The sequence below is a fragment of the Bos mutus genome, chromosome 10, assembly GCF_027580195.1.
Source record: "Bos mutus isolate GX-2022 chromosome 10, NWIPB_WYAK_1.1, whole genome shotgun sequence".
In the NCBI taxonomy this organism is placed as follows: domain Eukaryota; kingdom Metazoa; phylum Chordata; class Mammalia; order Artiodactyla; family Bovidae; genus Bos; species Bos mutus.
Genome location: NC_091626.1, coordinates 47,256,753 through 47,283,234, shown reverse-complemented (window position 1 = coordinate 47,283,234; position 26,482 = coordinate 47,256,753). Strand labels below are relative to the sequence as shown.

Below are 26,482 nucleotides of genomic sequence, written 5' to 3'. Positions count from 1 at the left end.
TTTATACGTGTTTATGTGAATTTTTATTGGATTTATTTTCCCATATAGATTTTTTAAAGATTCTTTTTATGTAGAAAAATACTGTGAATTTGATCAGTGTGAAGGATAAGCAGAGGGTGGGGAAGGACAAAGACTTTGACAAATTATTAAAGTCTAGAAAAAAAGGTAAAAAAAGAAAATTTATTAAAGTCTACTTTCTGTAATATTAAAACATAGAATTTGAGATATGGTTTTATTAAGCATGGCTCTGTTTGGGTGGCAGTGTGAAAGCTGCTGTGGAGAGTGGTGCCTCCTCAGATGATGAGAGGAGTCGGTATCAGTGGCTTTTCCACGTTGGTTTGGGGGTCTCTCCTACTGACTTAGGCACACTTACACAGGGGCAGCCTGGGAGCAGTTCCTAGTGTGTTTCAACCCCTGTACTTGTTCCATTCACTTTTCTCTCCTCTTCCAACCCCTCAGCCGAAGAATCCTAGACTAGAACACAGCACAGAGTCTTCATTCTGTGCTGCCTGGGCTTCGGATCCCTGAACCATACAGTGAGGGTGTTGAGTAAGGTCTTGTCTACTGTTACATTCTGTCAGTAACTTTCCTTTTTTCTTTTATTTAAAACGGAGCAGAGCATAGCGCTGATGTTCGCTTCTGCGTATTGTTCCATAACTGCTTTGCAAAGTGGTGATTCCAAAGTGCCTAGTGTTTTTTTCTTTCTGGGAATGCTTTTTTTTTTTTTTTTTTTTTATCCCTTTCATGCTGTCCATTTGCTATCATTTGGCTCAGCAGTATTTTTAATAAAAGGTCAGTTCATATTATCTCAGAATCCAAGCTGAGAGTCCTAATTGGAAAAGGTGCTGTAAAGATCAGCCAAGAGTCAGGGAGTTGGCTGCCTGTAATTAGGAAGATGCATGAGTGTGTTCTAAGGAGACGGGCAATTTAGATTTTCTTACCATAACTGGTAACCATACATACATACCGCCCCTTGTCCTCTTTTTTTTTTTTAATATAAAAGTTATTGAAGAGGAGCAAACTCTTTCCCTTTTTGATAAGCCTTTTCCTGCTCCACTCCACTCAGCAGGTTACAAAGAAGAATAAAACAACTCTTGAAAAAGAGTAGCATGGAAATAACTAGTTGATGTAGCAGATGAACGATGTAGCAGATGAACATGTTTGCGAATGTCTGGGTTCTCAGTGGCTCTCACATAGTCACACTGTGTACCTGAGTACATACCAGTGTTACCTGAGTAGATGATCATACATTGTATGATTTGTGAGTGACAGAGATTGTTAACCTGGCATCTCCTAAAGCAGTCCTGACTAGGCTCCAGGGGGCTCATGAATCTCTGAAATTGTGAGTGTGATTTTCTCTTGGGTGTCAGGATATGCAGTTTTCTTTGAGAACACCCATGAGCTTATTCAGATTTTTCAAGAGGTTCAGACCTCCCCCTTGCAAAAATTTGAAAATCACTGCTTTGTGAAAAACTTGCTCTTGGAGGGAAAGGTTATACTTGTAAAATAATCATATTATTTCATTTGTTCAGCAAACTTTTACTGAAACATCTAAACATCAGGATGTAAACAAAGTTTACATAGATTTAAATCTATTTTGAAGGACAAAACTCAATGCAGAAGCTACCTAATTCCACATGATGGGAGGAGTAGCAATCCATCGTATAATCGTGTTTATATGTGTTTTAATTTTTGTGTAACTCATGTATTTTGAGAAATACATGGCATGTAAAATTGTATTACTAATTTAATATTTCCTTTAAGTCATCAGCTTTTCTGGTAGAAAGGATTGTACACACACTCAACATGTAGCAGTTCTTGTTATTTTGGCTGAATTACTCTTGGGTTTTGTGTGTGTGTGTGTGTGTGTGTGTGAGAGACAAAGACGATGAGAAGAAATGAGCTCTTGCAGCTCATAATGTTCCTTCACTGACAGAATGCTTATAGCATGGTATCTCTGAGGTGCTTTCCTCCCAGGTGTCTCCTTTCTCTTCCATTCACAGAAGTGTCATATCCTAAGATCTCTTTTCAGGTGTCCGAGCTGACGTCTACTTTTTCCTGATACCGGTTGACATCTCTGATTAGCTCCTCAGTGGTTTAAGTCTTTCTTCATTCTGGTCTTCTTGAAATCTTCAGCTTCTGTTGAAGTCATGGACTTTAGTTTCTATGTTATGACCTTCAGCTGATCTATCTTCTAATCTTTTATATGTATTTAAGCGCTTCCTATTGACTGAGAGACTCCAGCAGACCTGTGTGCATGTGGCTTAATTCTCATTTTTTTTCCTTTGTGCACTACAAGTCTGTTCAATTCTCTTTCATCTTGTAGGTTCAGCTATTATCTCTTTATCACTGCAGTTGTCTCATTCAGTATTCAAAGACATCTGCCTCTATCAATCTTGAACTGAGTGTTCTTACTCAAGCTAATTGCGGAAAAGATAGAACCATTTATTTTTGTTTTGTTTCTTGGTGTTTAAACTGCATAGTTTTATGAGTATAATCTGTTTTCCTGAACTTGTCAACAGAAAACAGCATGGCTTAGTTGATTGTTGCCTAAGACCCCCACTGTGCCCCCTGCATTCTGCCATGTGCTTTTGGGGATCTTAGGTCCCTGACCAGGGATTGAACCAGAGTCTTGGCAGTGAAAGCCCAGAATCCTAACCACCAGGCCGCCTGGGGGACTCTTAATTAGATTGTGGCATATAGTCAAATTATTTCCATGGTCTGGCTCTTCACTATAATAGTTTTCATAATTACCTTTTCTTGAACTCTTTTGGGCCAGTTCTCAGTCTGTTGTAAAAGCTATTGCGACCTCCCCAGCACATACATGTGAGTTGTCTCCCCACCTCTTCTTGCTCACACATTCACATTGTCATGAATATTAGCTCATTCGTTGTGTTTGCCGTGTTACTCTGGTGCTTGAGAACCAAACTGGCCTGGGAATCAGCAGCAGTGTGCCAAGAGGTTTGCACTGTTGAATAAACATGGACCAGGTTCCAGAAGCTTCATTTTGCTCAAAAATTTGGTAGAAAAACTTTAAAGCAAACATGACACATTATGAAATAGAATACAAAATGCTCGTGAATTTTTAAGCTAACAGAGGGATCTTCAGAGTCTCTTTGCTCTGCTTAAGGAGAATGTTATTATCCCTATGAGGTGATGTATTTTCTATTTGTTACCGCAAGACATTATTAGGCTTTAGATTACAGTAAAATCAGTCCCCAAATGCCTTCTCTCTGTCTCAAAGTCCTTTCTTGATATGCCTCTTACTATTTATTTTCTTCGGGCTTTTTCAGGTAACTTCAGCCATTTACCTTGATTTACTTCTGTGCCTCTCACATGCTCTGCTATTTGCCTGGAATTCAGCCTGTGTCACACTTCTTGAATGAGAGAGATGATGATTTCTTCTGCCTGGCTTTGGGATTCCCATGGCTTATTACTTCTAAACACAGTTTCTTTTTGTAGACATTTGAATATATTATATACCTGTTCTAGATTCTCTATATATCCCCATGTAATTACACATGTGCACACATTTATCCTGTTTTTCTTTGTCATTTTTCAAATGTTTTTTGTAGCATTCACTATGTATAAGGCACTATATAGGCACCTTCAAAGAGACTGTTAAGAGAAAAAAGACATATAAAAGATGGAAAAACATGAGAGAAACAGATCAGGTTTAAAACCAGTTCAGAAGAGGGAGAGCTACTTTTTGGCTATTCAGAATAGAGTGAGTTTCCATGTGTTCTGTCTGTATCCTTGCTGACTTGGGACACAGAGTCCGTGGTTCAAGGTGGTTTGCCTAGTGTGTACACACAATTATACTGAGAGTGTAAAATGCAAATAGGGATGTAATACATTTCCTTTGGCTTGAATAAAATCCAGTTTTATAATAACAGTGTCTTAGGTATATAGAGCAGAGAGAGACTTTAGAAGCCATCAGATTCAAATTCAACCTAAATGAAAAACAGACTGAGCAGTTGGTGACTGACCAGTTTGTTCTCCTGACTCAAACTTGTGCACTTGACCTTGGAAAAGAGGTGATCCTGTCAGGTAATGATTTTATATTTGACTTAAAATCCAAAGATGTAAGGTCATAATTGTTAGTTTAATATACAATAACTGATTATGAAGAGGACTTCTTGGATGCTTTTTCTGTTTAGGAAGATATCTGCTGTCATTTGAAAGATCAGGTTAAACAATTGGAAAGGAATCAAGAGGCAACCAGATTAGAGAAGACTGAGATCATTAACAGATTGACGAGAAGCCTGGAGGAGAGTCAGAAGCAGTGTGCCAACCTGCTGCACTCAGGTGGGTGTCTGTGTGGGTGCTGGCTCCCCAGAAGGCTAGGAGAAAATGTGGAGCGGGCATAGTAGGATCCATGAATTACTATAAAAATCCAGAAAAAAACAGAAAAGTTCATCAGTGACAATTTTTCTGAACATTGTTACTGCTGTATGTCTCTGAAGATGTGGTGTATTTTCCATTAGACAGTTGGGGAAATCCAGACAAGTATAAAGTAGAAAATAAAAATAGCCAATAATCCTACTATGCAGAGACAACTGTTAATGTTGTTCACAAATGAACATGTATAGACAGTTCCCTGCTTCTGTACCTAGTACATTTTAAAACAAATCAAAGCTGAATGTGCAAAAATTGAATAATTTAGACGACAGGTACAATGTTTGAAGAATGGGTTATTCAAAAGTTGAAGTCTGTCTAAATGTGTGTGTGTGTGTATGTGTGTGTTTTGGTGGGGACAAAATTCGCATCATACTCCATTTAGGTCATTTCAGTTTTGTATCCTTTGTTCCACATGGCATTACTTACTGAACCTTTTTTGGTTGCCATTAAAGGCTTTGAAAATATGATTTTCTTTAGTTGCCTAATACTCCATCATTACTTTGCTTAACCATTTCTTAGATGCTCATTTTCTTCTGAAGAAACCCAATAACGTCCTTTTTAAGTGGGAACCTTTAAACCATTTAAAATATTAGGTTACTGGAGTTTCAAGGGTACAATCCTAGTTCGCCTCTTATATCTGTAGAGGTGGGAGTGGTGGAAATAAAAGCACTCAGAAAGAAGCTAAAGGCAGCAAGATGTGGTTTTCTTATTGGAAGGTAGAAATGGGTTCTAAAGAATTTTCACTTCGGCGATCTGTGAGCTAGAATGTTCTGCTCCTATTAAAGGACTTGTGGAGTGTTAAGGTCTGTAGACATGGCTGGTTTAATTAAAGACATGGCAAGGTCACAATAGCCCATGTCTTCAACTTCTCGAGGACCTTTGGGCAGCCGTACTAAATCTTGAAAATGTCAGCACCACACATATGCTTTCTGAGTCCCACCGGCTATAGCCTTGGTGGATGCAAGTTCTTCTGTATATCATAGGCAGTTTGTTCCTTTACATCTGACGTATTCTGTGGTTCTTTCTCCCACAGGCTCAGTACAGGAGGTGGCTCAGCTCCAGCTCCAGCTGCAGCAAGCACAAAAGGCACTCGCTATGAGTGAAAACATGAGCAAGGCTTTGCAGGTGAGTGTTGCCACTAGGAAGAGACTTTCTGGGTAACTGAATTAGGCGATGGTTACCTCACCTTTCTGAACCTTGGATTTCTCTGTATATGGTGGCTGGACCATCTCCAATCCAGCCCACAGGAGTCATTCATAACCTTACCCATACAGCTGGGTAGCCAGGTCTGCCCACCTGTGGAGCAAGGGACCCATCCCTTCCTTCACATGGCACGTCCTTTCATCTTGGGGAGTGTCCCAGAGTTAGGTTTATCTACAGATGTGGGAAACCTACAGTTCAACTGCAGTCTTCTCACATCCTCCTCCAGTACCAGTTATGTTTCCCCCGGAGGAAGAGTTCAGTATCCCCTCCCTGGAAAGATGTATAGTATTTTGTGCCTTTTCACCACTGGCAGACTAAACCAGTCTCCTCTGTCCACTACTCTTAGTCAACATGCACTGCCGCCAGCTTCTCAGCTCAAGGGAGGCTTTTTGTGGAGGATGGAATGTCAGTGAGGGAGATGTGAGAGAGGTGTTTACATCTGCTTTCTCATTCACTTTATTTGTTCATTCAGTTTACCTGAAAATCTTGATATATGCTGGCCTTTACATTTTTAATGTATGCCAAAACATGTATTTGAAGTAGCATTTCTGCCTTCTGTTGATCATTAAAATGAACTTTGAAGAATAGAAAGAATGACTGATTCCTTCTTATAAAAAATGAAAATGGCTTTCAATTATTTTGTGTTTTAGGAAGAATTAAAAGAACTAAAAGATGAAATTTCTCTCTATGAATCTGCTGCAAAACTAGGAATACTTCCAAGTGACTCAGAAGGAGAATTAAATATAGAACTAACTGAATCGTATGTTGATTTGGGTATTAAGAAAGTCAACTGGAAAAAATCCAAAGTTAAGAGGTATGGAGAAAATACTTTACTATAGAAGAATTCACATTAATAATATTGATGGTGCATAATAAGCAAGCGGCACCAAGCATGAAATGATCAACTGCCCAGGGGTTCCTTAGTGCAGGACAGTTTATTTTAGCAACTTCTAATGAACTGCCAATGTCAGAAATCAAAATGAACAGAAACCTCAAGAGTTGCCATTATACTGTCTTAATACCAATAGGCACGTCAGTTCCAATAAGGTAAAAATAATTTAGTTAAAATATACAAGTTAAATTCTACTACTTAAATTATGTATCTGTTTTATTAAGGCAAGAGCATATTATTTTTATTATGTTAAAACTGTGTTGAAAGCAGCCATTTGTCAATGGTATATGAGAAAATGAGCACTGATTTTCCCTAGGAGCCCTACTGTGACCTTATTTATTTATTTATGGCTATGCTGGGTCTTCGTTGCTGTGCACAGGCTTTCTAGCTGTGGCGTTTGGGGCTGCTCTCTGGTTGCAGCGCATGGTCTGCTCACTGTGGTGGCTTCTCGTTGTGGAGCATGGTGCTGTAGGGCACACGGGCTCGAGTATTTGCGGTGCCCAGGCTCAGTTGCCCTGCAGCGTGTGGAATCCTCCCTGATCAGGGATCGAACCCATGTCCCCTGCATTACCAGGTGGATTCTTAACCACTGGACCACCAGGGAAGTCCCTGTGACCTTACTTTTAAAATAGGGATTCTGTCTGTTATGCTTAATACATGTATTTTAATGCTGCTTATTTAACACATATATTTATAGGAATCTCATGGAAGGGTGTGCGTCACTGTCCCTGCTGGGCCTAGCGGGGAAGGGAGTGGTCATGGTAGAAGAGGGAGCACATTTAGATATCATGAAACACTTAAAAGATAAACGCAGGAAAGGATGTATAGTTTGAAGGATTTGCTATTTGGAAGGGACTATGCAAGGCTCTGGGAGTGGAGTACAGAAGATGAAAGAGACGCTCTCTTTTCCCACAGGGAGTTTATATTTTGTCTGATGAAGAGAGGGAGACATACTTGTAAGCCACTAAGTGCTGTGTGCTAAATGCAGTGCTTAACATACAAAGGGGGCATTTAGCCATATCTTCTTCTGGCCTGGGATAAAGATGAAAGATAGGCTTATTTGGAAGAGACTGCATTCAGGCTAAGGAAAGCCTTTCTTGAACGCTTTCTTGAATGAAGCCACCACCTTCCAATTTATAGTTTAAGACTGAGTTTGCCATCATTAGTGTTTAGTCAAAGTGTTTACTACCTGGTGTGTTTCAAGTATCATGCAACTAAATGCAAACATATGAATCCTCTGAAAAGTTTGTTCCATAGTAAGTTTTAGAACCTAACCTGTTTTAGTGCTGTGATTCCATTTTCAAAACAACAAAATGAGATGCAGTAACTTAAGGTCTCAGTCAGGTGATGCTGTGGGACACAATGTTCCATTAGTTGAGTGAGGTTCCACTTATCTGGAAGTCAGTCTTTAGGGACTGTCATCTCAACAGAGCACAACTACAATCCAGACAGACGCCAAGAAGCAAACAGCAGACCTAGATTGTGTGACATATTTGTTAGAAGCCACCATGGGGCTTATACCCCAGGGCCATATTGACTTAGATTTGTTGGTACCCCATGTGTGCATGTGGGTATATGGTAAGTCGCTTCAGTCGTGGCTGACTGTTTGCGACCCCATGGACTATAGCCTGCCAGGCTCCTCTATCCACGGCTCCTCTATCCATGAGTTACCTGATTTCCTAAGTGACCACAGAGTAAATGGGTCGGGGAGCTGGGAGAGGTGCTGCCAGGCCTTCAGCCGGCCAGCTCAGTCTCAGCAAGGAGAGAACGACAGGAACCCACAGTGCTCGAGCGGCCAAGCAGCAGGCTAAGCAGCTTTTATACATCTAGGCCTGTTCTGACCCACGTCAGAATGTCCACAATTGTGATCCTGAGTTATCAAAGGAAGCCTTCAGCTTTGGTTAGTTAATTATAAGCAAAAGAGGATGAATGCGCTTTTAACAGATTTACATACAAATTTAAAGTTAAAATGTAGTCGTCTGGAAAATTGACTGCTGTGAATGGCTCATTTCCTGTTAATGCTCAATTAATTCTCAGGGGCCAGTGGAAAGAGCATGGTCTTTAGATCTAGAATTGTTTTGAATCATAGTTTTGCCGTTTATTACTAACTTTCTGACCTTGGGCAAGTTTCTTGACTTTTCTGAGCCTATTTTCTTATCAGGATTTTTCTGTCAGGTAAAAGTATAGCATATCCCTTGGGGGCTTAAAATAGATAATGACTATAAAGGGCCTCATGTAATAAATTCTAGCACATATTAGACATTTAATCAGTGGTAGCTGTTACTATTATTATTTAAGAGATGCTTGGCTAAAATATACCATTGATCAGATTTTATATTAATCTTTTTTCTTGGAGTATAATTCTTTACAATGTTGTGTTTCTCCTGTACAACAAAGTGAATCAGCTATATGTATACATATATCCCCTCCCTCTTGAACCTCCCTCCCCTTAATCAACTTTTTATTGGACACATTTAATAAAAAGTCTTTGATCCTCATTTAAATCTTGGGGAAAACGTGGGAGACATATTATTTTAGAGTTGGGAAAACCGGAGCTCAAAAGAGCAAACTCCTTAGCCCAAGAAGACAGATGCTTAGCCACAGAACTAGTACTTCAGCCCAAAACTTGACTGTCATGTAAATCTGTTAGTTCATATTTGCGAGACAGTCAGACCTGTTTGCCCTACTTCATTCTTCTATGTTTTTTCAAAAAGAGGATTAAAGATTTAGTTTCTGCCAAAAAAGATGTCTCTGCAACTTATAACTTTAATTTATGCCATAATTAGTCTGGGAATTGGGTAAATAATACATGTATATATGTGTGTGTGTTTATATATGTAGGTTTATCTTTGATGTAGAGTTATTCCATCTTGACTTTTACTAAAATATATTTACTTTGCCCTTTCTATTTAATTAGTAATCATCACCCAGATCCTACAGTAATTTAAAGCACATCCCTGGGTTGTAGCCACATGTTCCAGGAAACAAACTCACTCAGAAGGACAATGCAGATAGTGGAGTGCAGTTTATTACACTGGCGGGCCCCAGGCAGAGTCTCCTCTTAGCCAAGGACCCCGACCTTGTGAAAACCTTATATACCCTAAGTGTACGTGCCCAAACCCACCTCCCCAAATTCCCTGAAACTAGGCTGAATAAAGGAAAAGAAAGATACAGAGATAACCTGTGATTCATATGTCTTAGGCCTAGGTAGTTAACAGTGGACAATTATCAATAGGCCTGTGGTCATACCCTAAAAAGCATAATAGAATTTATGATTCCATTTGGTTACACAGACACTTGGGGGTCTTTTAGGTGACTGAGGGTCTAGGTACGAGCCCTGGGGCTCTTCTATTTGGTGGCGGGGGGGGGTGTGCGGTCTGGTTTTCCAGTTGGTATGTCGTTTCCATTGATACTGGGCATATAGCTCAAAATCCACAGTCCAGCCCAAGATGGAGCCTGTTCTGTCTGTTTCCTCCTTCACCTGTGGATAATAAACTCTAGACATCACATGGCTATCATACCAAAAGGAATGCCAGTGTTCAACCAGGAAAAGTGAGGGATAACTAAAACAGGTGGTTCGTCATTGGGGCTAAGGAAGGAGATGTTCAGTGAAGTGCAGGATAAGTGAAGACATTATCTTACGGTCATCCCTCCCACTATTGGCTACATGGCTCAGTAGGTAAAGAATCTGCCTACCAACGAGGAGATACTACAGTTGCAGGTTTGATCCCTGGGTTGGGAAGATCCCCTGGAGGAGGAAATGGCAACTCATTCCAGTATTCTTGCCTGAAAAAATCACAAGGACAGAGTACCCAGGTGGGCTACAGTCCATGGGGTTGCAAAGAGGCGGACATGACTGAACACACACTTATTTACTTACTATCCCTCCCACTAATGTTTTAATGGATAAGAATTCAGCTTTGTTGTTGTTCAGTCACTTTCAGGAAAAAGTAAAAGTATTCTTAGTTCAAAGTGGGAGGAGGTACAGGAGAGATTAGGTTTGTACCTTTTCTCTGCTGAATCATGTTTCTTAGAACCAAAGGAAGCAACACTTTGCCAATGTTGAGAATTTTCCTTTTGTTGACTTGAGCTCCTTTCAAATCACTGACCCAAATTTTAGCGGCTCCAAGCTTTTATTCCCAACTACCATCTCCCTCAAGCTGCTGCTTAGTAAACCTTAAGGGTTTAGCCTGTGCTCTATTTCACATTCATGGAATTGGAGTAGCTAAATCTGCATGCAGCCTGCAGACAGCTTCCCTTCTTCCTTATTGTAGTTGGCTGTGAAGCTCAAATAATAAACATTTAACAAGTGGAGAGCCTTTCCCCTCCGGTCTTCTCAGCAGGTTTCATCAGGGACAGTTTATTTGGATTGAGGGGAACCGCCCTCCCCAGGGCTCACTAGTGAGCCTAATACAGAGCTGGTCACCACTGCTGACTTTTCCCTTTTGGAAAAGAAGAGAAAATTATTTTAGCTAGCACTTTCTCTGTGCTCTGACTTGGCTCCCTCTAGGAGTACATGGTGTGCTGTTTCAGTGGTCAGTGTTCAGTAAGAAAAGAAGCATAATTTGTTATCGGCTTGAAAGTTAGTTCACCATGTCGTATAGCACTGGAAGATGCATTGCAGTATGTTTTATATTTCTTATGTAAATTATATTTATCTCATGTATTTCTATATAAGTAGAAGTGGTTTAGGTTGGTGAGATCTATACATACACACATATTTACACTATAATACATATTTTAAAAGTTGTGTATACTGATAAACATGTAGTACATTGCCAGGAGCTCCTATTGTAGCATTAAAAAACCCCTAATATTTTGTTCATCTTCTCTTTCTCTTTCTGTATGCGTACATGTATGTATATACACAGTATGCATATATATGTGTATATATATTTAATGTTTCATTTGGAATCATCTGAAACTGAAAATTAGAGAAATTATGTTAATCTGGATACTATTCTTTTTCCTTTTTCTTAGAAACAGACTTTAATTTTTTAGAACAGTTTTAGATTTATAAAATAACATAGGACAAAGAATTACCCCATACCCTGCATCCATTTTTCCCTATTAACATTTTACAATAGCATGGTACAACTCTTGAACTAATACTGATGAATTATTATTAACGAACATCCATAGTTTATTTAGATGTCCTTTGTTTTTACCTGGTGTTCTTTTTTGTTTCGAGATCACATCTAGGATACCCCCTTACATTTAGGAGTCATTTTTCCCTAGGTTCCTCCTGACTTTCCTTGTTTTTGATGACCTTGACAGTTTAAGAAATGCTGGTCAAGTGTTTTTAGGAAGGAAGACCCTCCTGGAATTTGAAGTTTTTCTCAATGGGTTTTGTGGAGGAAGACCGCAGAGATGAGGTTCCATTTTTATCACCTCACTTTAAGAGTACATACTATCAGCTGTTTATTTCTTCTCAAATGTAGCTTTCTCCTTTTTTATGGAAACATTAGAAGATACCAGTTAAAAGCAGCCATAATCTTACTTCCCCTCCCAGGAAGAAAACTACTATTAACACTTTGGTATATAACTTCCACATTATCTGTTTTGTAGGTTTCTAAAGAATAAAATATTATTGAATATTACTTTAAAATGTGTCTTTTAACTTGGTACATTCTGAAATCCTTAGATATCAGTAAATATTGTTGTAAACACTTATCAGTGGATATTTGGAACTATATTTTAGTAATACACTGTTTAAAAATTTTTTTTAAACATAAGTAATTTTTTTTAAACGTAAGTAATGCAGTATTGTAACTAAAAGCATACTTGTAGTCTGGTCTTTATTCACATCTTTGGTTTATTTCCTTAGATGTGGATGAATAATCTTGTCAAAGAGCATGCGTGTTTGAGGCTTTTGATAGGTGTTGTTACTCATATCGTGATAGTACATATTTCTCTGTACTCTAGGGACTGTTGAAGGTTATCGCTTCCTGTTTAAAAATTTTATGTAGTTAGATCCATCACTTTTCCCTTTTGATTTCTTGATGGTATTTTTCTAGTACTTTTTATAACTTTGCTTTTTAAACCTTTTAACATTGTAAAATATAACACATAAAAGTGTATGAAATATAAGTGTACAGCTGAATGTATGATTTTAAAATGAATTCCCATGGAACTATCATCAAGATCAAGAAATAAAACATTGCCAGCCCGTATTCCTCTCTCTAGTCACAACGTTGAGCTTGCTACTGTCTTAACTCTTAAATTATTTTGGTTTTCTTGTTATCTTTTAAAAGCTAGTTATTCTTGCCTGAACACTGTATGTCAGATTTGCCTTCATTTAGAGGGAACTCATATATCAGGTGGTTTATCTTTTTTCCTTTTTTCTGTAGTTTTATTTGATATACAGTTGGCCCTTGAGCAACATAGGTTTGAACTGTGGTTTGAATGTGGATTTTTAAAATAAACATAGTACATGTATTTTTATTTTACAGGTGGTGGAGGGGGGACCAGTGCCCCCAACCCTCCACGTTGTTCAAGGGTCCACTGTATTTCCAGGACCATAAAATTCACCCATTTGAAGTGTACATAGTTCAGTGCGTTTAGTATCCCCAGAGTTGTCCGTCTATTACCACAACCTCATTTTAAAACATTTCAGCTTCCCCCACAAGAAATCCAATACTTGTTACCAGTCATTCCCTGTCATCCCCTCTGTATTCACTGTGCTGTGCTTAGTTACTCAGTCATGTCTGACTCTGTGTGACCCCAGGGACCATAGCCTGTCTGGCTCTGCCCATGGGGATTCTCCAGGCAAGAATACTGGAGTGGGTTGCCATGCTCTCCCCCAGGGGATCTTCCCAACCCAAGGATCGAACCCAGGTCTCCCACATTGCAGGTGGATTCTTTATCATCTACCAGGGAAGCCCAAGAATGTTGGAGTGGGTACCAATCCCTTTGCCAGGGGAATTTCCCCACTCAGGAATCCAACTGGGATCTTCTGCATTGCAGGTGGATTCTTTACCAGAAGCTCAGGCAAATACTAGTTTTCTTTCTACCTCTATGGATTTTCCTATTCTGTATATTTCACTTTAATGGATTTATATAATATGTGGTTGGCTTTTTTTGTGATTGGCTCCTTTCACTTGGCACATAATGCTTTCACCGTTCATCCATGTTGTAGCATGTATCACTACTTCAATCCATTTTATAGCCAAGTAATATTCTGAATATATTCTGAACAAGTAATATTGTACAAATATAGCACATTTTGCTTGTTTATTCATCAGCTAATGGACATTTATTTGGATCATTTTACTTTTTGGCTATTATGAATAGTGCTGCAAATTTTGTTGTTGTTTTGTTTTTTAAATGTAAATTTATTTATTTTAATTGGAGGTTAATTATTTTACAATATTGTGTTGGTTTTGCCATACATCAACATGAATCCGCCACGGGTATACATGTGTTCCCCATCCTGAACCCCCCTCCCACCTCCCTCCCCATACCAGCCCTCTGGGTCGTCCCAGTGCACCAGCCCAAGCAACCAGTATCATGCATCGAACCTGGACTGGCGATTCGTTTCATACATGATAGTATACATGGTTCAATGCCATTCTCCCAAATCATCCCTCCCTCTCCCTCTCCCACAGAGTCCAAAAGACTGTTCTATACATCAGTGTCTCTTTTGCTGTGTCGCATACAGGGTTATCGTTACCATCTTTCTAAATTCCATATATATGCATTAGTATACTGTATTGGTGTTTTTCTTTCTGGCTTACTTCACACTGTATAATAGTCTCCAGTTTCATCCACCTCATTAGAACTGATTCAAATGTATTCTTTTTAATGGCTGCGTAATACTCCATTGTGTATATGTACCACAGCTTTCTTATCCATTCATCTGCTGATGGACATCTAGGTTGCTTCCATGTCCTGGCTATTATAAACAGTGCTGCGATGAACGTTGGGGTACACGTGTCTCTTTCAATTCTGGTTTCCTCGGTGTGTATGCCCAGCAGTGGGATTGCTGGGTCATAAGGCAGTTAGTTCTATTTCCAGTTTTTTAAGGAATCTCCACACTGTTCTCCATAGTGGCTGTACTAGTTTGCATTCCCACCAACAGTGTAAGAGGGTTCCCTTTTCTCCACACTTTCTCCAGCATTTATTGCTTGTAGACTTTTGGATTGCAGCCATTCTGACTGGCCTGAAATGATACCTCATTGTGGTTTTGATTTGCATTTCTCTGATAATGAATGATATTGAGCATCTTTTCATGTGTTTGTTAGCCATCTGTATGTCTTCTTTGGAGAAATGTCTATTTAGTTCTTTGGCCCATTTTTTGATTGGCTCGTTTATTTTTCTGGAATTGAGCTGCAGAAGTTGCTTGTATATTTTGAGTGGACATGTTTTTCAGCTTTTTTAGATGGTTTATATGGTAACTTTATGCTTAACATTTTGAAAAATGGTCAGTTTTCTGGAGTGGCTACACTGTTTTACATTGTCACTGGCAATGAACGAGGGTTTCAGTTTCTTTATATCTTCATCAGCACTTGTTATTTTTTATTTAAGAAACTATAGTTTCCTGGTGGATATGAAATAGTTTCTTATCATGGTGATTTGCTAATGATGTGGTTTTCACTTGATGGCTAGTCATGTTGAACATTTTTTTCATGTGTTGATTGGCCATTTGTGTATTTTCTTTGGAGAAATGTCTATTACATCTTTTGCCCATTTTAAAATTGGGTTGTCTTTTTACTGTTTAGTTTTAAGAGCTATTTATATATCCTGAATTTAAGTCCCTTGTCAGATACATGATTTGCCTATATTTTTTCCTATTGAGTGAGCTGTCTTTTCTCTTTCTTGATAGCATGCTTTGAAGCACAAAAGCCTTCAATTTTATGGAGGCTAATTTACGATTTTTTTTCCCTTGGTTGCCTGTACATTTCTAAGAAACCATTCTTTAATCTGAGATTCTGAAGTTTTATACCTGTTTTCTTCTAAGAGTATTATCTCTTATATTATGTCTTGAAATCTATTTTGGATTAATTTTTTGCATATGTGCTGGGGTCCTGCCCCGGCTGATCCAGGGTATTCAAGCGGGGGACGCAAGCGTCAAGCACCTATTTATTTAAATATTTTATCAAAGATATAAAGAGTAATAGGATGAGGATAGCTCAGTAGGAAAATTCAGTGGAGAAAAGAGGCTGAGTAGCTTGGTTTACACGGGAGACCAATAAAACTTCAAGACAAGAAGTTTGCACCACTTACGTAGGCCGCAGGCGCCCCTTCCGTTCTCCCGAAGGAGAGGAGACACTGAGGCCTCCCGGTCGGATCTTAGAAGCCCAGGCATAATTAGTAAGCATGGCGGGTTCAAGGCCCAGATGGAGACTCAACCAGAGTGAGAGAGAGAGCGACATGGGGAGACCAGTGTTTCGAGAAACTGATCCCAATTCTTTATTTTCCATGATCTACTTTTATACACTGAGATGTTATGCAAAAGTCACGCGGGGTCAGCAGTCCTGACTTTTATCAAAGTCAGGTGCTTCATACAAATGTATACAGAGGTCTTAGGGGTGTTACATCATCTTCTGGCCAGGGGGGCCTGCTGACAATTTATGACCCTCTCCTTGTGACAGCGGTCAGTCAACCAGGACACTTATTTCTCCAGGGGTGATTATTCTTAAAACAGACGCCACCCAAATAAAGTTACATTCCTACAGGGTGAGGGTGTAGTGGGTTTTAGTTAAGGAAAGAATTTACTTAGCCTAAGGTCTAACGTGATTAATATCAAAGGTTAATTCTATATATTCATTAATGTGTGTAAGGGCAGGGGATATGGAGACTTAGCAACAAACATTGGCTCAACAAATGAAAAACCCTTCACCAACACAATTTCTAATCAGCCCACTATACTTATACTTATAGTTTCCTAACTTCTCTAAAGAACCTGTTTTTAGAGGGTTTAAAGCATCTCGTGCCTCTCACGGTTGGGAAGCTGTGAGCAATCACATGTGGCCGGACGAGCCTGTCAGGCAGGCTAGAGAACCTTAAGAGGAGTTTGTAGGTTAAAACACTCTTATCACGCCCAGGAATTATTATTAACTGGAGCTCTAGGTTAACTCCTTCTCCGAAAGAGGTCGTGGGGGACAGCCCCCCTTAAAGTCAGAGATGTAGGTGAGAGCACAAAGTAGTAAAATAGGCAGGCTCTGGTAATGGGGGTAGATGCTCGAGGAGTTCCAGGGGGACTCCTGAGGCTCGATCCCGCCTTTGCGTATGTCGAGCCTCCTTCCTCATGACCTTTGTCACCGGCGGAGTACCTCACTCTGGCCCCCAACACATATGATATGAGGTAGGAGTCTAACTTTATTCCTTTGCATGTGGATATCCAGTTGTTTTGTACCACTTGTTGAAAAGACTATTTTTCACTAAATTGTTTTGGCATGCTTGTCAAAAAATGAATTGATAGAGAATGTGAGCGTTTGTTTCTGAGCTCTCAATTTTATCTCATTGAGCTATATATCTTTATGCACTAGATTGCCATATCTTTGTAGTAACTTTTGAAATTTGGAAAGTGTGAATCTTCCAACTTTGTTCTTCCTTTTCAAGATTTCTTTGGCTAATCTGAGTCTCTTGTAATTCTATATGAATTTTATGATCAGTCTGTCAATTTCTGCAAAGAAATTAGGCAAGATTGTGGTAGGGATTGTATGGAATCGATAGAACAATTTGGAGGAATATTGCCATCTTAATAATATTGTGTCCTGATCCCTGAACACTGGGTGTTTTCCCATTTATTTTGGTCTTCTTTTATTTCTTTCAGTGTACTGGTCATACACGTTCATAATTTTGTGGTTTTTGGGGTATGGGTCATGCTTTTGTTAAACTTACTGCAGTGTTTTATTCTCTTGGCTATTCTTTTTGCTAGATTGTTTTATCTTTTATTTATTTTTCTGGCCTCACCACATAGCTTGGAGGATCTTAGTTCCCCAACCAGGGATCAAACCTGTGCCCCCTGCAATGGAAGCATGGAGTCCTAACCACTAGACCCACTAGGGAATTCCTTGGATTGTTTTCTTAAATTTATTTTCAGGCAGTTCACTACTAGTGTATAGAAATACAATTGATTTTATATATTGATCTTGTATCCTGCCACATTGCTTAACTTGTTAATTAGTTCAAATAGTTTTTTAGTGAATTCCTTAGGCTCTTTTATAGTCAAGATAATGTCATCTGAAAATAGATGTATTTCTTTCTTTCCAATGCCTTTTATTTCTTTTTCTTGACTAATTGCTCTAGCTAGAAACTCTAGTACAGTGTTGACAGAAGTGGCAAGAGTAGACATCCTTGTGTTGCTCCTGATTTTACATGGAAGTATTTAGCTGTTCTCCATTAAGCATGGAATCTAGCTGTGGGTTTTCTGTAGATATAGGTTTTCTTTAGATTTTTCTTTCACCAACATTTTGTTTGTAAGACTTACATTACATCGTAGCTGTAGCTACATTGGAGAAGGAAATGGCAACCCACTTCAGGGTTCTTGCCTGGAGAATCCCAGGGACGGCGGAGCCTGGTGGGCTGCCGTCTTATGGGATCGCACAGAGTCGGACACGACTGAAGCGACTTAGCAGCAGCAGCAGCAGCAGTAGCTACATTACCAGTAGCTGTAGCTCTTTCATTTACATATGTAAATATATGTGTGTGTAGCTTTCATTTGTATGAATACTCCACAGTTTATTTTCCTTTCTACCATTCATAGATTCTTAATGTTATTTTCTGGTGCAATGTACATACATTTCAGTTAGGTATATACTAGAAGTGAAATTTCTTGTGGTACATGTGTTTCAACTTTAATAGATAATGCCAAAATCTTTTCCAGATTAGTTGTGCCAATTTACCTCCCCACCAGAAGTGTATGAAAATTGTAGTTGTGCTTTGTCTTCTTGGTAACACTTGATATTGTCATTAATGTGTAGTGTTATTTTATTGTGATTTTTATTTGCATTATCCCAGATTACTAATGAGACTGAGTTCTATTTAAGAAAATATGTCTATTGTGTTTATTGATGGCTTGGGTATGGGGTGTGTGTGTGTGTGAAGAAGGACTTGCTTGTGTCCCTTCTCAGTTTTTAGATGATTTTTTGTGTGTGTGCATGTGTTCTGTTGATTTATAGGAATTTTTTGTTTTTTAATATCTGTTCTAGATAGGCACTCTTTGGTTATGTGTATTGCAAATATCTTTTTTCACCTTGGGCTCGTCTTTTTATCCTTTTAATGTATCTGTTGATGGATAGAAGTTCTTAAGCATCAGTCAAATTTTTCCATCTTCATGTTAGTACTGTTTATAGTCCGTTTTAAGAAAAACCTTTCCTTACTGCAGGGTCATGAGGTTATTCTTTTATGCTGCCTTCTGAAAGCTTTATTGCTTTGCTTTATACTTTAGTTTTACCATCTACCTGGAATTGCTGTTTTTGTTAGGGTTTTTCTGACTATTCTCGCTCGTTTACACTTCCATGTGAACTTCCATGTTTAACTTATTCTGTTCCAGGAAAAAAAAAAAATCCCGATAATATTTTCACTAGGATCACGTTAAATATACATATATACATTAACCCAGGGAGAACTGATATCTTCAGGATGTTGGATTTACTTATTCAAGAATATAGCATGTCTTTTCATTTGTTTAAATCTATTTGTCTTTTAAGAGTGTTTTGAAGTTTTTCACATTTAGATTTTGCAAAATTTCTTGTTAAATTGATGCCTAGATATTTTATTTGCAATAGCGAATGGCATATTCTTTTCCGTTATTGCTTCTGAGTATTGTGTGTATATATGATTTCTATATTTTAGGTTATAACATGTTGCATTCTAATTCTCTTCATAGTAGTTCTTCCATTAGATTTAAGGGTTTTAGATACAATTGTATCGTCTGCCAATGGAGATAGTTTTACTTCTTCCTTTTCACTTATGCTTCAAATTGCTTTCCCTGTAAGCTTGAAGTTCCTGTATTTTATTTAGACATTAGCAGTATAAATGCTCTTTCCCAAAGTGGTTTTACCATTTTGCATTCCCAGAAGAAACGTCTTAGAGAGTTTCAGTTGTTCTCTGTCGTTGCTAAAACTTGATAGCCAGTCTTTTAAGATCTGAGCACTTCTAGTGTGTGTGTAGTGATATCTCATTGTGGTTTTAATTTGTATTTCTCTAATGACTAGTAATGTTAATCATCTTTTGGTGTGGTTTGCTTCCTCTTTTCTTGACATGCTTAATTGCCATTTGTATATGTTGTTTGGTGTATATATATGGACTGGCATGCTGTAGTCCATGGGGTCGTGAAGAGCCGGACATGACTTGGCTATCTGATCTGATGTTGTTTGGTCTTCATATATTTCAGGATACAAGCCCTTTGTATCAGATATATGTGTTGTGAGTGTTTTCCTCCCCTCTCTGGTTTATCTTATCATTTTCTTATGTTATCTTTTGAAGAGCAAAAGTTTTTTTATGAACTCAAATTTATTTCTTTTTACACTTCATGGTTTTCGTACAGTTCATGAGTTATTGTAACTCAGTGTTAACAAAATTTTTCTGTGATGATTTTAGAAATTCAGTAGTTTGGGCTGTTATATTTACATCTGTGATCCATTATGAGTTAATTTTTTAGTATAGTGTGAGGGAAAATTTGATTTTTTTTTATTCCAGTAAATCCAATTGATCTAATCCCATTTGTCAGAAAAACTTTTCTTTTCCAATTGAATTGCCTTGATATCTTTAATTATCAGTTGATTGTATGTTTGTGGGCCTATTTCTGTACTCTCCATTCTGTTTCAATGGTCATTTTGGTGGGAGCAGTCTTGATAATGTAATTTTATAGTCTTGAAATGGGTTGAACAAATCCTTCAACTTTGTTTTTTCAAAATTGTTTTGGCTATTCTCAGTACTTTGCATTTCAAAATAAATTTTATGATTAGCTTGTCAAGTAATAGAAAATTTGCCCTCTGGACAAATTTGAAACTTAAATTTCAAATTTTGAAATGTGTTGAATCTATAGATAGTTTTGGGAGAATTGACATCTTAAGAAATTGCCACTTGTCACTTAACACTTCGGTAAAGCTGAGGGGATAAAAGAAAAGGAGTCTTTCAGTTTCTGAATATGCATGCTATACTTCTCTCTTTGTCTAGGTGTTCTTCAGTTTCTCTCAGTCATGTTTCATAGATTTTATTAAATGTTTGTTTATTTGGTGGCGCAAGAGTCTTAATTGTGGCATGCAGGATCTTGAGTTGTGACATGTGGGGTTTAGTTCCCTGCCCAGGGATTGAACCTTGGCCCCTGCTCTGGGAGCTCTGAGTCTTAGCTACTGGACCACCAGGGAAGTCCCAGTGTTTAGTAGTTTTCAGTGTAGAGATTTCCCTTTAGCTGAAGAATTTCCTTTGGCATTTGTTCTAGAGCATGTCTGCAAATTCTTTTTTTTCCTTTTTTTTTTCTTTTAAATTTTATTTTATTTTTAAACTTTACAATATTGTATTGGTTTTGCCAAAAATTCTTAGTTTTGTTATATGGAAATGTTGTTATATTTGCTGATTACAGAATTCTGGATCAACTGTTTTTTATTTCAGCACTTTAAAGGTACGCTCTCCCACTGTCTCTGGTAGTTCCTGAATAGAAAGCTATTGTTATTTGAATCATTGTTTCTGTATATAATGTGTCGTTTTTTTCTCCTGCTGTTTTAAGATTTTTTTCCTTTTTCTTTTTTCAGTTTTCAGCACTTTCATTATGTGTCTAAGTGTGTTTTTCTTTTACTTTATCTCATTTGCAAAATGTAAATTATGTCTTTTACCAAATTTGTGAACATGTTGACTATTCTTTCTTCAAATACTTTTTCTGCCCCTATCGCTTTCTCTCTCCTTCTGGTTGTCCAATTACATATAATGTTAAGTCGTTTTATGTTGTCCCACTGTTCTCTGAGACACTGTTCATTTTTTTTCCACATTAGATAATTGCTGTTGAACTATTTTCAGGTCCGCTCACTCTCTCCTCTGTCATTTCTATTCTGTTGAGCCTGTCAGTTGAGTTTTTTTTTAACTTTTAGATATTGTATTTTTATAATGATAAAATTTCCATTTGGTTCTTTTAAAGTTTTTATCCTCTGTTGAAAATTCCTATTTTTTTCGTTCATTTCAAGTGTGTTTTCTTTACTCATAAAGGCTAGATATTTGCCGCTTTAAACTTTTAAAACTCTCTGTAATATTTCTAGCATTTGGGTTTTCCTTGTTAGTTTTATATTGAGTGCTTTTAGATTGTATACTAGACATTGTGATTTTTTTGTTGTATAGAGACTCGTATGGGTGTTTCAAATCTTCGTTTATTTTTCTGAGCCTTTGCCACATTGATTTGAATTTGTCCTGTGTATGTATGTGCCTTTTCAGGGCTAGTCAGTGTGAGACTTGTGTGGTTCAAATTTCAGAGAAGTTCTCCAAATCTTTCCTGATTTGATGCATGCAGTCTGTTCTCTGCATGCATAGTTCAGGGCTTAGACTAAGGCTTGCTTATACACAGAATCCAGAATTCCTTCCCCTGGTCATCTCCCCAGGAATCTTCCTGCACTCTTTATCACTGGTTTAAGCGATTTGGTGTTGATATAACTTATAATGGTTTTCATGTTTTTTGCGCTTGAGATTCATTGAGCTTCTAGGTTTTAGGGAGTTTTAATTTTCATCAGATAGAAAAATTGTGGTTATTATTTTTTCAAATATTTTTTCTATCAGCTTCCCCATTCTTCTGGGACTTAACTACAGTTAACTTAGAAAATTTAATATACTCTATGTATTTCTGGTCTTCATTCTCTTTGTGTTTAAGTTTGCTGTGTCTTTATGTCCATGGATTTTTTCATATGCTGTATTAAATAGGCTGTTAATCTCATCTAGTAGGTATATTTTTCCAGATATTTTTATTTTTTGTCTCTGCAAGTCCAATTTGGGGCATAAAGTCTTCCATTTCCTTCCTCATTGTTTTTGTGTCCCCACCCCCCCCGCCCCGCCCCCACCTCCTTGAACATATAATTCTACTATCTGTCATCCCCGATCATTTTCCCCAGGTTACAGTTCATATTTTCTGTCCTGCTTTATTCATGTTTGGTAAATTTGATTGGATGCTGGACATTCTGAATTGTATGCTTTAGATTTTGGACTTTATTGCAGAGAAAAAAATACCGTTACTCTTTTTCTGTGACATACTTAAGTTACCTGGAATTCATTTGATCCTTTCAAGCCTTCTTTGTAGGCTTCATTAGATCAGATTTAGAACAAACAGCTTAATCTGGGGCTAATTTGGCCTTATTACTAAGGCAATATTTGATGCTGTGTGACTTAGGAAGTCTCTCCACTATGGTTCATTGAAATACAAAATATTCCCAGCCCTACTCTCTTGCTGTGGCTTTCCCTGCCTCGCCCCCATCTTGAGGTAATTTTCTCACATACACCACAGGTCTCCAGAGCCCTTTTTCTGTGTAGCTACCTTCCTCACGGTGTTTTGCTGCCCAGATTTTAGCCATTTTGGTTTTTCCATACTGAATTCTGCAACTTGGTGAGACTGCAGAAAGTGGACTCCCTGGTTTCCCCTTTCTATGCTGCACACTGGAAACTCTCCAGGAAGAAAGCTGCAGCCATTATAGGGCTTACCTTGCTTGCTTTACTTTTCTCAAGCATCACTACACTATGCTGCTTCTTGTCCAGTGACTGAACACCACCATTTCATTTATTTTATTTAGTTTTCTAGCTTTTTTAAAGACAGAAAGAGAAAACTGGTCCTTTTAATCCATTATGGCAAGGAACAGAAATACTCATTCCAATTTTAAAATTTATTGACCAACTGTAGTGGGGATTAAATTAGCATGGCATTTATTTGTGTTATTTTTTTTCTTTCCAGTTGCTCAGATATCCACTCAGACTTGTGTTTTAATAAAAGAGAGACAGAAATTGTTGATTAGGATAACTAGTGTTTTACTATTCATTTCCTCTTTATTTTCTCATTGTTTCTCTTGGAGTCAGGAAAGACATGTATATATAGCATGCAATTTATCAAAAGTAAAAATGCATGCTCTGCTGAAGTTCATATGGTTGAATTCCTTGCAGTGAGGCAGCAGGACTATGCTTAAGAATGGTCTTTCTGTGAATGAACTTATTTCTATATAGGGATATATCAAAGACAATAACCTGTGTATGACAAAGCTTAAAATTGTTTTTGAAATGCAAGTATATTGTTGGATGGGTTGCAAAGCATGGTTACCACTGCAGTTAGTTGCTTTTAAGGAATAGTCATGCTTGATTTGTTACTGGATTTAACCTTAAGTATGATCATTTTTCCATTAGCTTTGTGCAGCAAGAAGGCCCAGATGAAGTGCTTTCTAAAGAGGAGGTCATCTTGAAGCTGAAAGCAGAGGTGCAGCGTTTGCTGGATAGCAACTCTGTGAAGCGTCATCTGGTGTCTCAGTTACAAAGTGATCTCAAAAACTCTCATAAGAAAATCGAAGCTCTCCAAGTGGAGAAGGAGGAAAAAAGCACTGAGGTAGAATTTGTAAAGCTGTTTTTCAAAATTTAATAAAGAAAACTCTTAAAGTTTTCACATTTAAATTAAACCTTTGTCTTTCAGGCATTCATTTGACTTTTTTATAAGTAAAGTTAATTAACTAATATCTAACTGTTCTGGATCTGCTTTGCTACACAGGGGCTTTCTCTGGTTGCAGAAAATAGGGAATGCTCTTTAGTTTCGGTACCCGGGCTTCTCATTGTGGTGATTTCTCTTGTTTCGGAGTGCAGGCTCAGTAGTTGTGGCTCCCAGGCTTAGCTGCCCCTCGGCATGTGGAATCCTCCCAGAGGAGGGATCGAACCCATGTCCCCTGCATTGGCAGGCAGATTCCCAACAACTGGACCACCAGGGAAGTCCGTAAATGAAGTTTAAAGAAGGAAATGCCACTTAAAGGAATATACTTTCTTGTTACTTTTGGCACCTAGTAAATGAGACGCCAATTAGGTAAAATTCCATAGCCACAAATCCAGTGCAGCGTTCTTTATAACAAGGCATCTGCATTTCCTCAAGATCAGCTTGTTCCGGTAGTGCTTTCACATCTAGTTAGACTCTCCACAAAACGCCCTCGCAATTTGCCTCACATTTCCCTGGCCCATGTTCTTAAAAGAATAGTCATTCTACAATGAAAAAAAAAATTCAGTGTATGGTGGTGTTAGAGGTGGGAAAGACATGTCAGATATGTCAGAGTCCTTGAAACCCACCTTTATATCTTTATAAAGTAAGTTAGTGTGCTTACTTTATAGATAAGATCAATGAAACTGGAGGAATTTGTGACCCTTCTGGGCTTAGAGTGAGTCTTTGGGTAAATTGAGACTAAAACACTGCACTGATGAATAAGTCAAGGTTATTTCTCCAAGATCATGCTATCAGAGGTCTTTAGGGATGTCCTCTTTCAACATCTGCCTTTTTCACCCTTCTCTATCTCTAAATCCAGCTCACCTCTATTCCTATTGGAAAGAAAGATCTAGAAGCTAAGAGGAGAGGGAAGGTAACATATGAGTGTAGGTAGGTGGGACTTGCCTGGTGGTCCAGTGTTTAAGACTCTGTGCTTCTGCAGAGGGCATGGGTTCAATCCCTGGCCAGAGAAGTTAATATCTTCCATGGTGTGTGGTGCTGCCAAAAAAAAAAAAAAGATGTAGGTAGTGTATTCCTTTTCCTCATGGATGGAAATAATATTTTACTTCCTACTTTGGTACTGTTTTATCTCTTGATCCTTTAAGCTAGGAGTTGTATTCATTAAAAGTCCTATTAAAGCAAAGTGTGCAAGATGTTCTCTGGCGCTTATTATTGTGGAATTTTAATCGTGCCTAGTTTGCTTTCCAGAAATAATAGTGTGCTCTCACTGTGAAAGCCCTGCCCGGTTTGGTTCTTTCTTCTGAGTAACTATATTTGATGAACACATTGATTTCAATGTTAATAAGCAAATGAGAAATGGGAGACTGTGCTTCCCCACAGCACATTTAACGTCTTTAAACCAAGCTCTTTTAACTGTTCCCATATGTTTTTTATAAAGAATGGAAATGAAAATTTGTGTTAGGTTAGAGTTGATTAGTTTAATAAGCATTTTAGTGTGAGTGTGCTAAGGGTAGGAGCCTGATTTGGGGTCTGAACCTTAGCTCTGGTGTCTTGTTGCTTTCTCTTTTCCATATTGAAATCCCTAGTCGGCATTTGCTGTACAGATACACTTTCACATGTGTGGCAATGGCTGGTGGCCATTCCTTGTGTTGTTTTTAACCTTTCCATTTGCCTCCACACTCTACAGTCTGTTTTATCAGTAGATTAGAGGGAGCCATCTCATCTTTGAATACCCTTTTTTTCCTTTTTTTTGCCAGGTAGCCTTCTGACATTGGAGAAGGCAATGGCACCCCACTCCAGTACTCTTGCCTGGAAAATCCCATGGACAGAGGAGCCTGGTACGCTGCAGTCCATGGGGTCGCTAAGAGTCGGACACGACTGAGCGACTTCACTTTCACTTTTCTCTTTCATGCATTGGAGAAGGAAACGGCAACCCACTCCAGTGTTCTTGCCTGGAGAATCCCAGGGACGGGGGAGCCTGGTGGGCTGCCGTCTATGGGGTTGCACAGAGTCAGACACGACTGAAGTGACTTAGCAGCAGCAGCAGCAGCAGCCTTCTGCCATGGTGATTTCTCAGCAGTCTACATTTGGTTTTTCTTAAAGTGAAGCTGAATTCAGTCCTTGATGCTTATGGCTATTCTGCTTCAACTTAACTATATAGGAATCTCTTGAGAGTATTGTCTTGATAATTCTGTGAGTGTTTGATCAGTAAATATTTACTGAATGATTACGTATGTTGACCCATTTCCTAGATGGAGAAGAGGGAGAGGAGGTAGTAATTTAATGGACAGGTGGGTTTTTAAAATAAGCACTCAAGTTCTCAGCCGTCTCATTAGCAGATGAATGCCTTCAAACTTCGCTTTTGCCTCCTGTTTCTCTCA

The 26,482-nt window shown here is 38.4% G+C and overlaps 1 protein-coding gene across 8 annotated transcripts in view; it reads left to right on the top strand.

Moving 5' to 3' along the window:
• CEP152 (centrosomal protein 152) overlaps positions 1–26,482 on the top strand; it is a 107,025-nt gene that overhangs the window by 31,659 nt on the left and 48,884 nt on the right. For all 8 annotated transcript variants that reach the window (XM_070377871.1, XM_070377870.1, XM_070377865.1 and 5 more), the window contains exons 10-13: positions 4,161–4,308; positions 5,435–5,526; positions 6,255–6,418; positions 23,810–24,005. In XM_070377871.1, the coding sequence (XP_070233972.1) occupies positions 4,161–4,308; positions 5,435–5,526; positions 6,255–6,418; positions 23,810–24,005 (600 nt within the window). The remainder of the gene's footprint in view (positions 1–4,160; positions 4,309–5,434; positions 5,527–6,254; positions 6,419–23,809; positions 24,006–26,482) is intronic.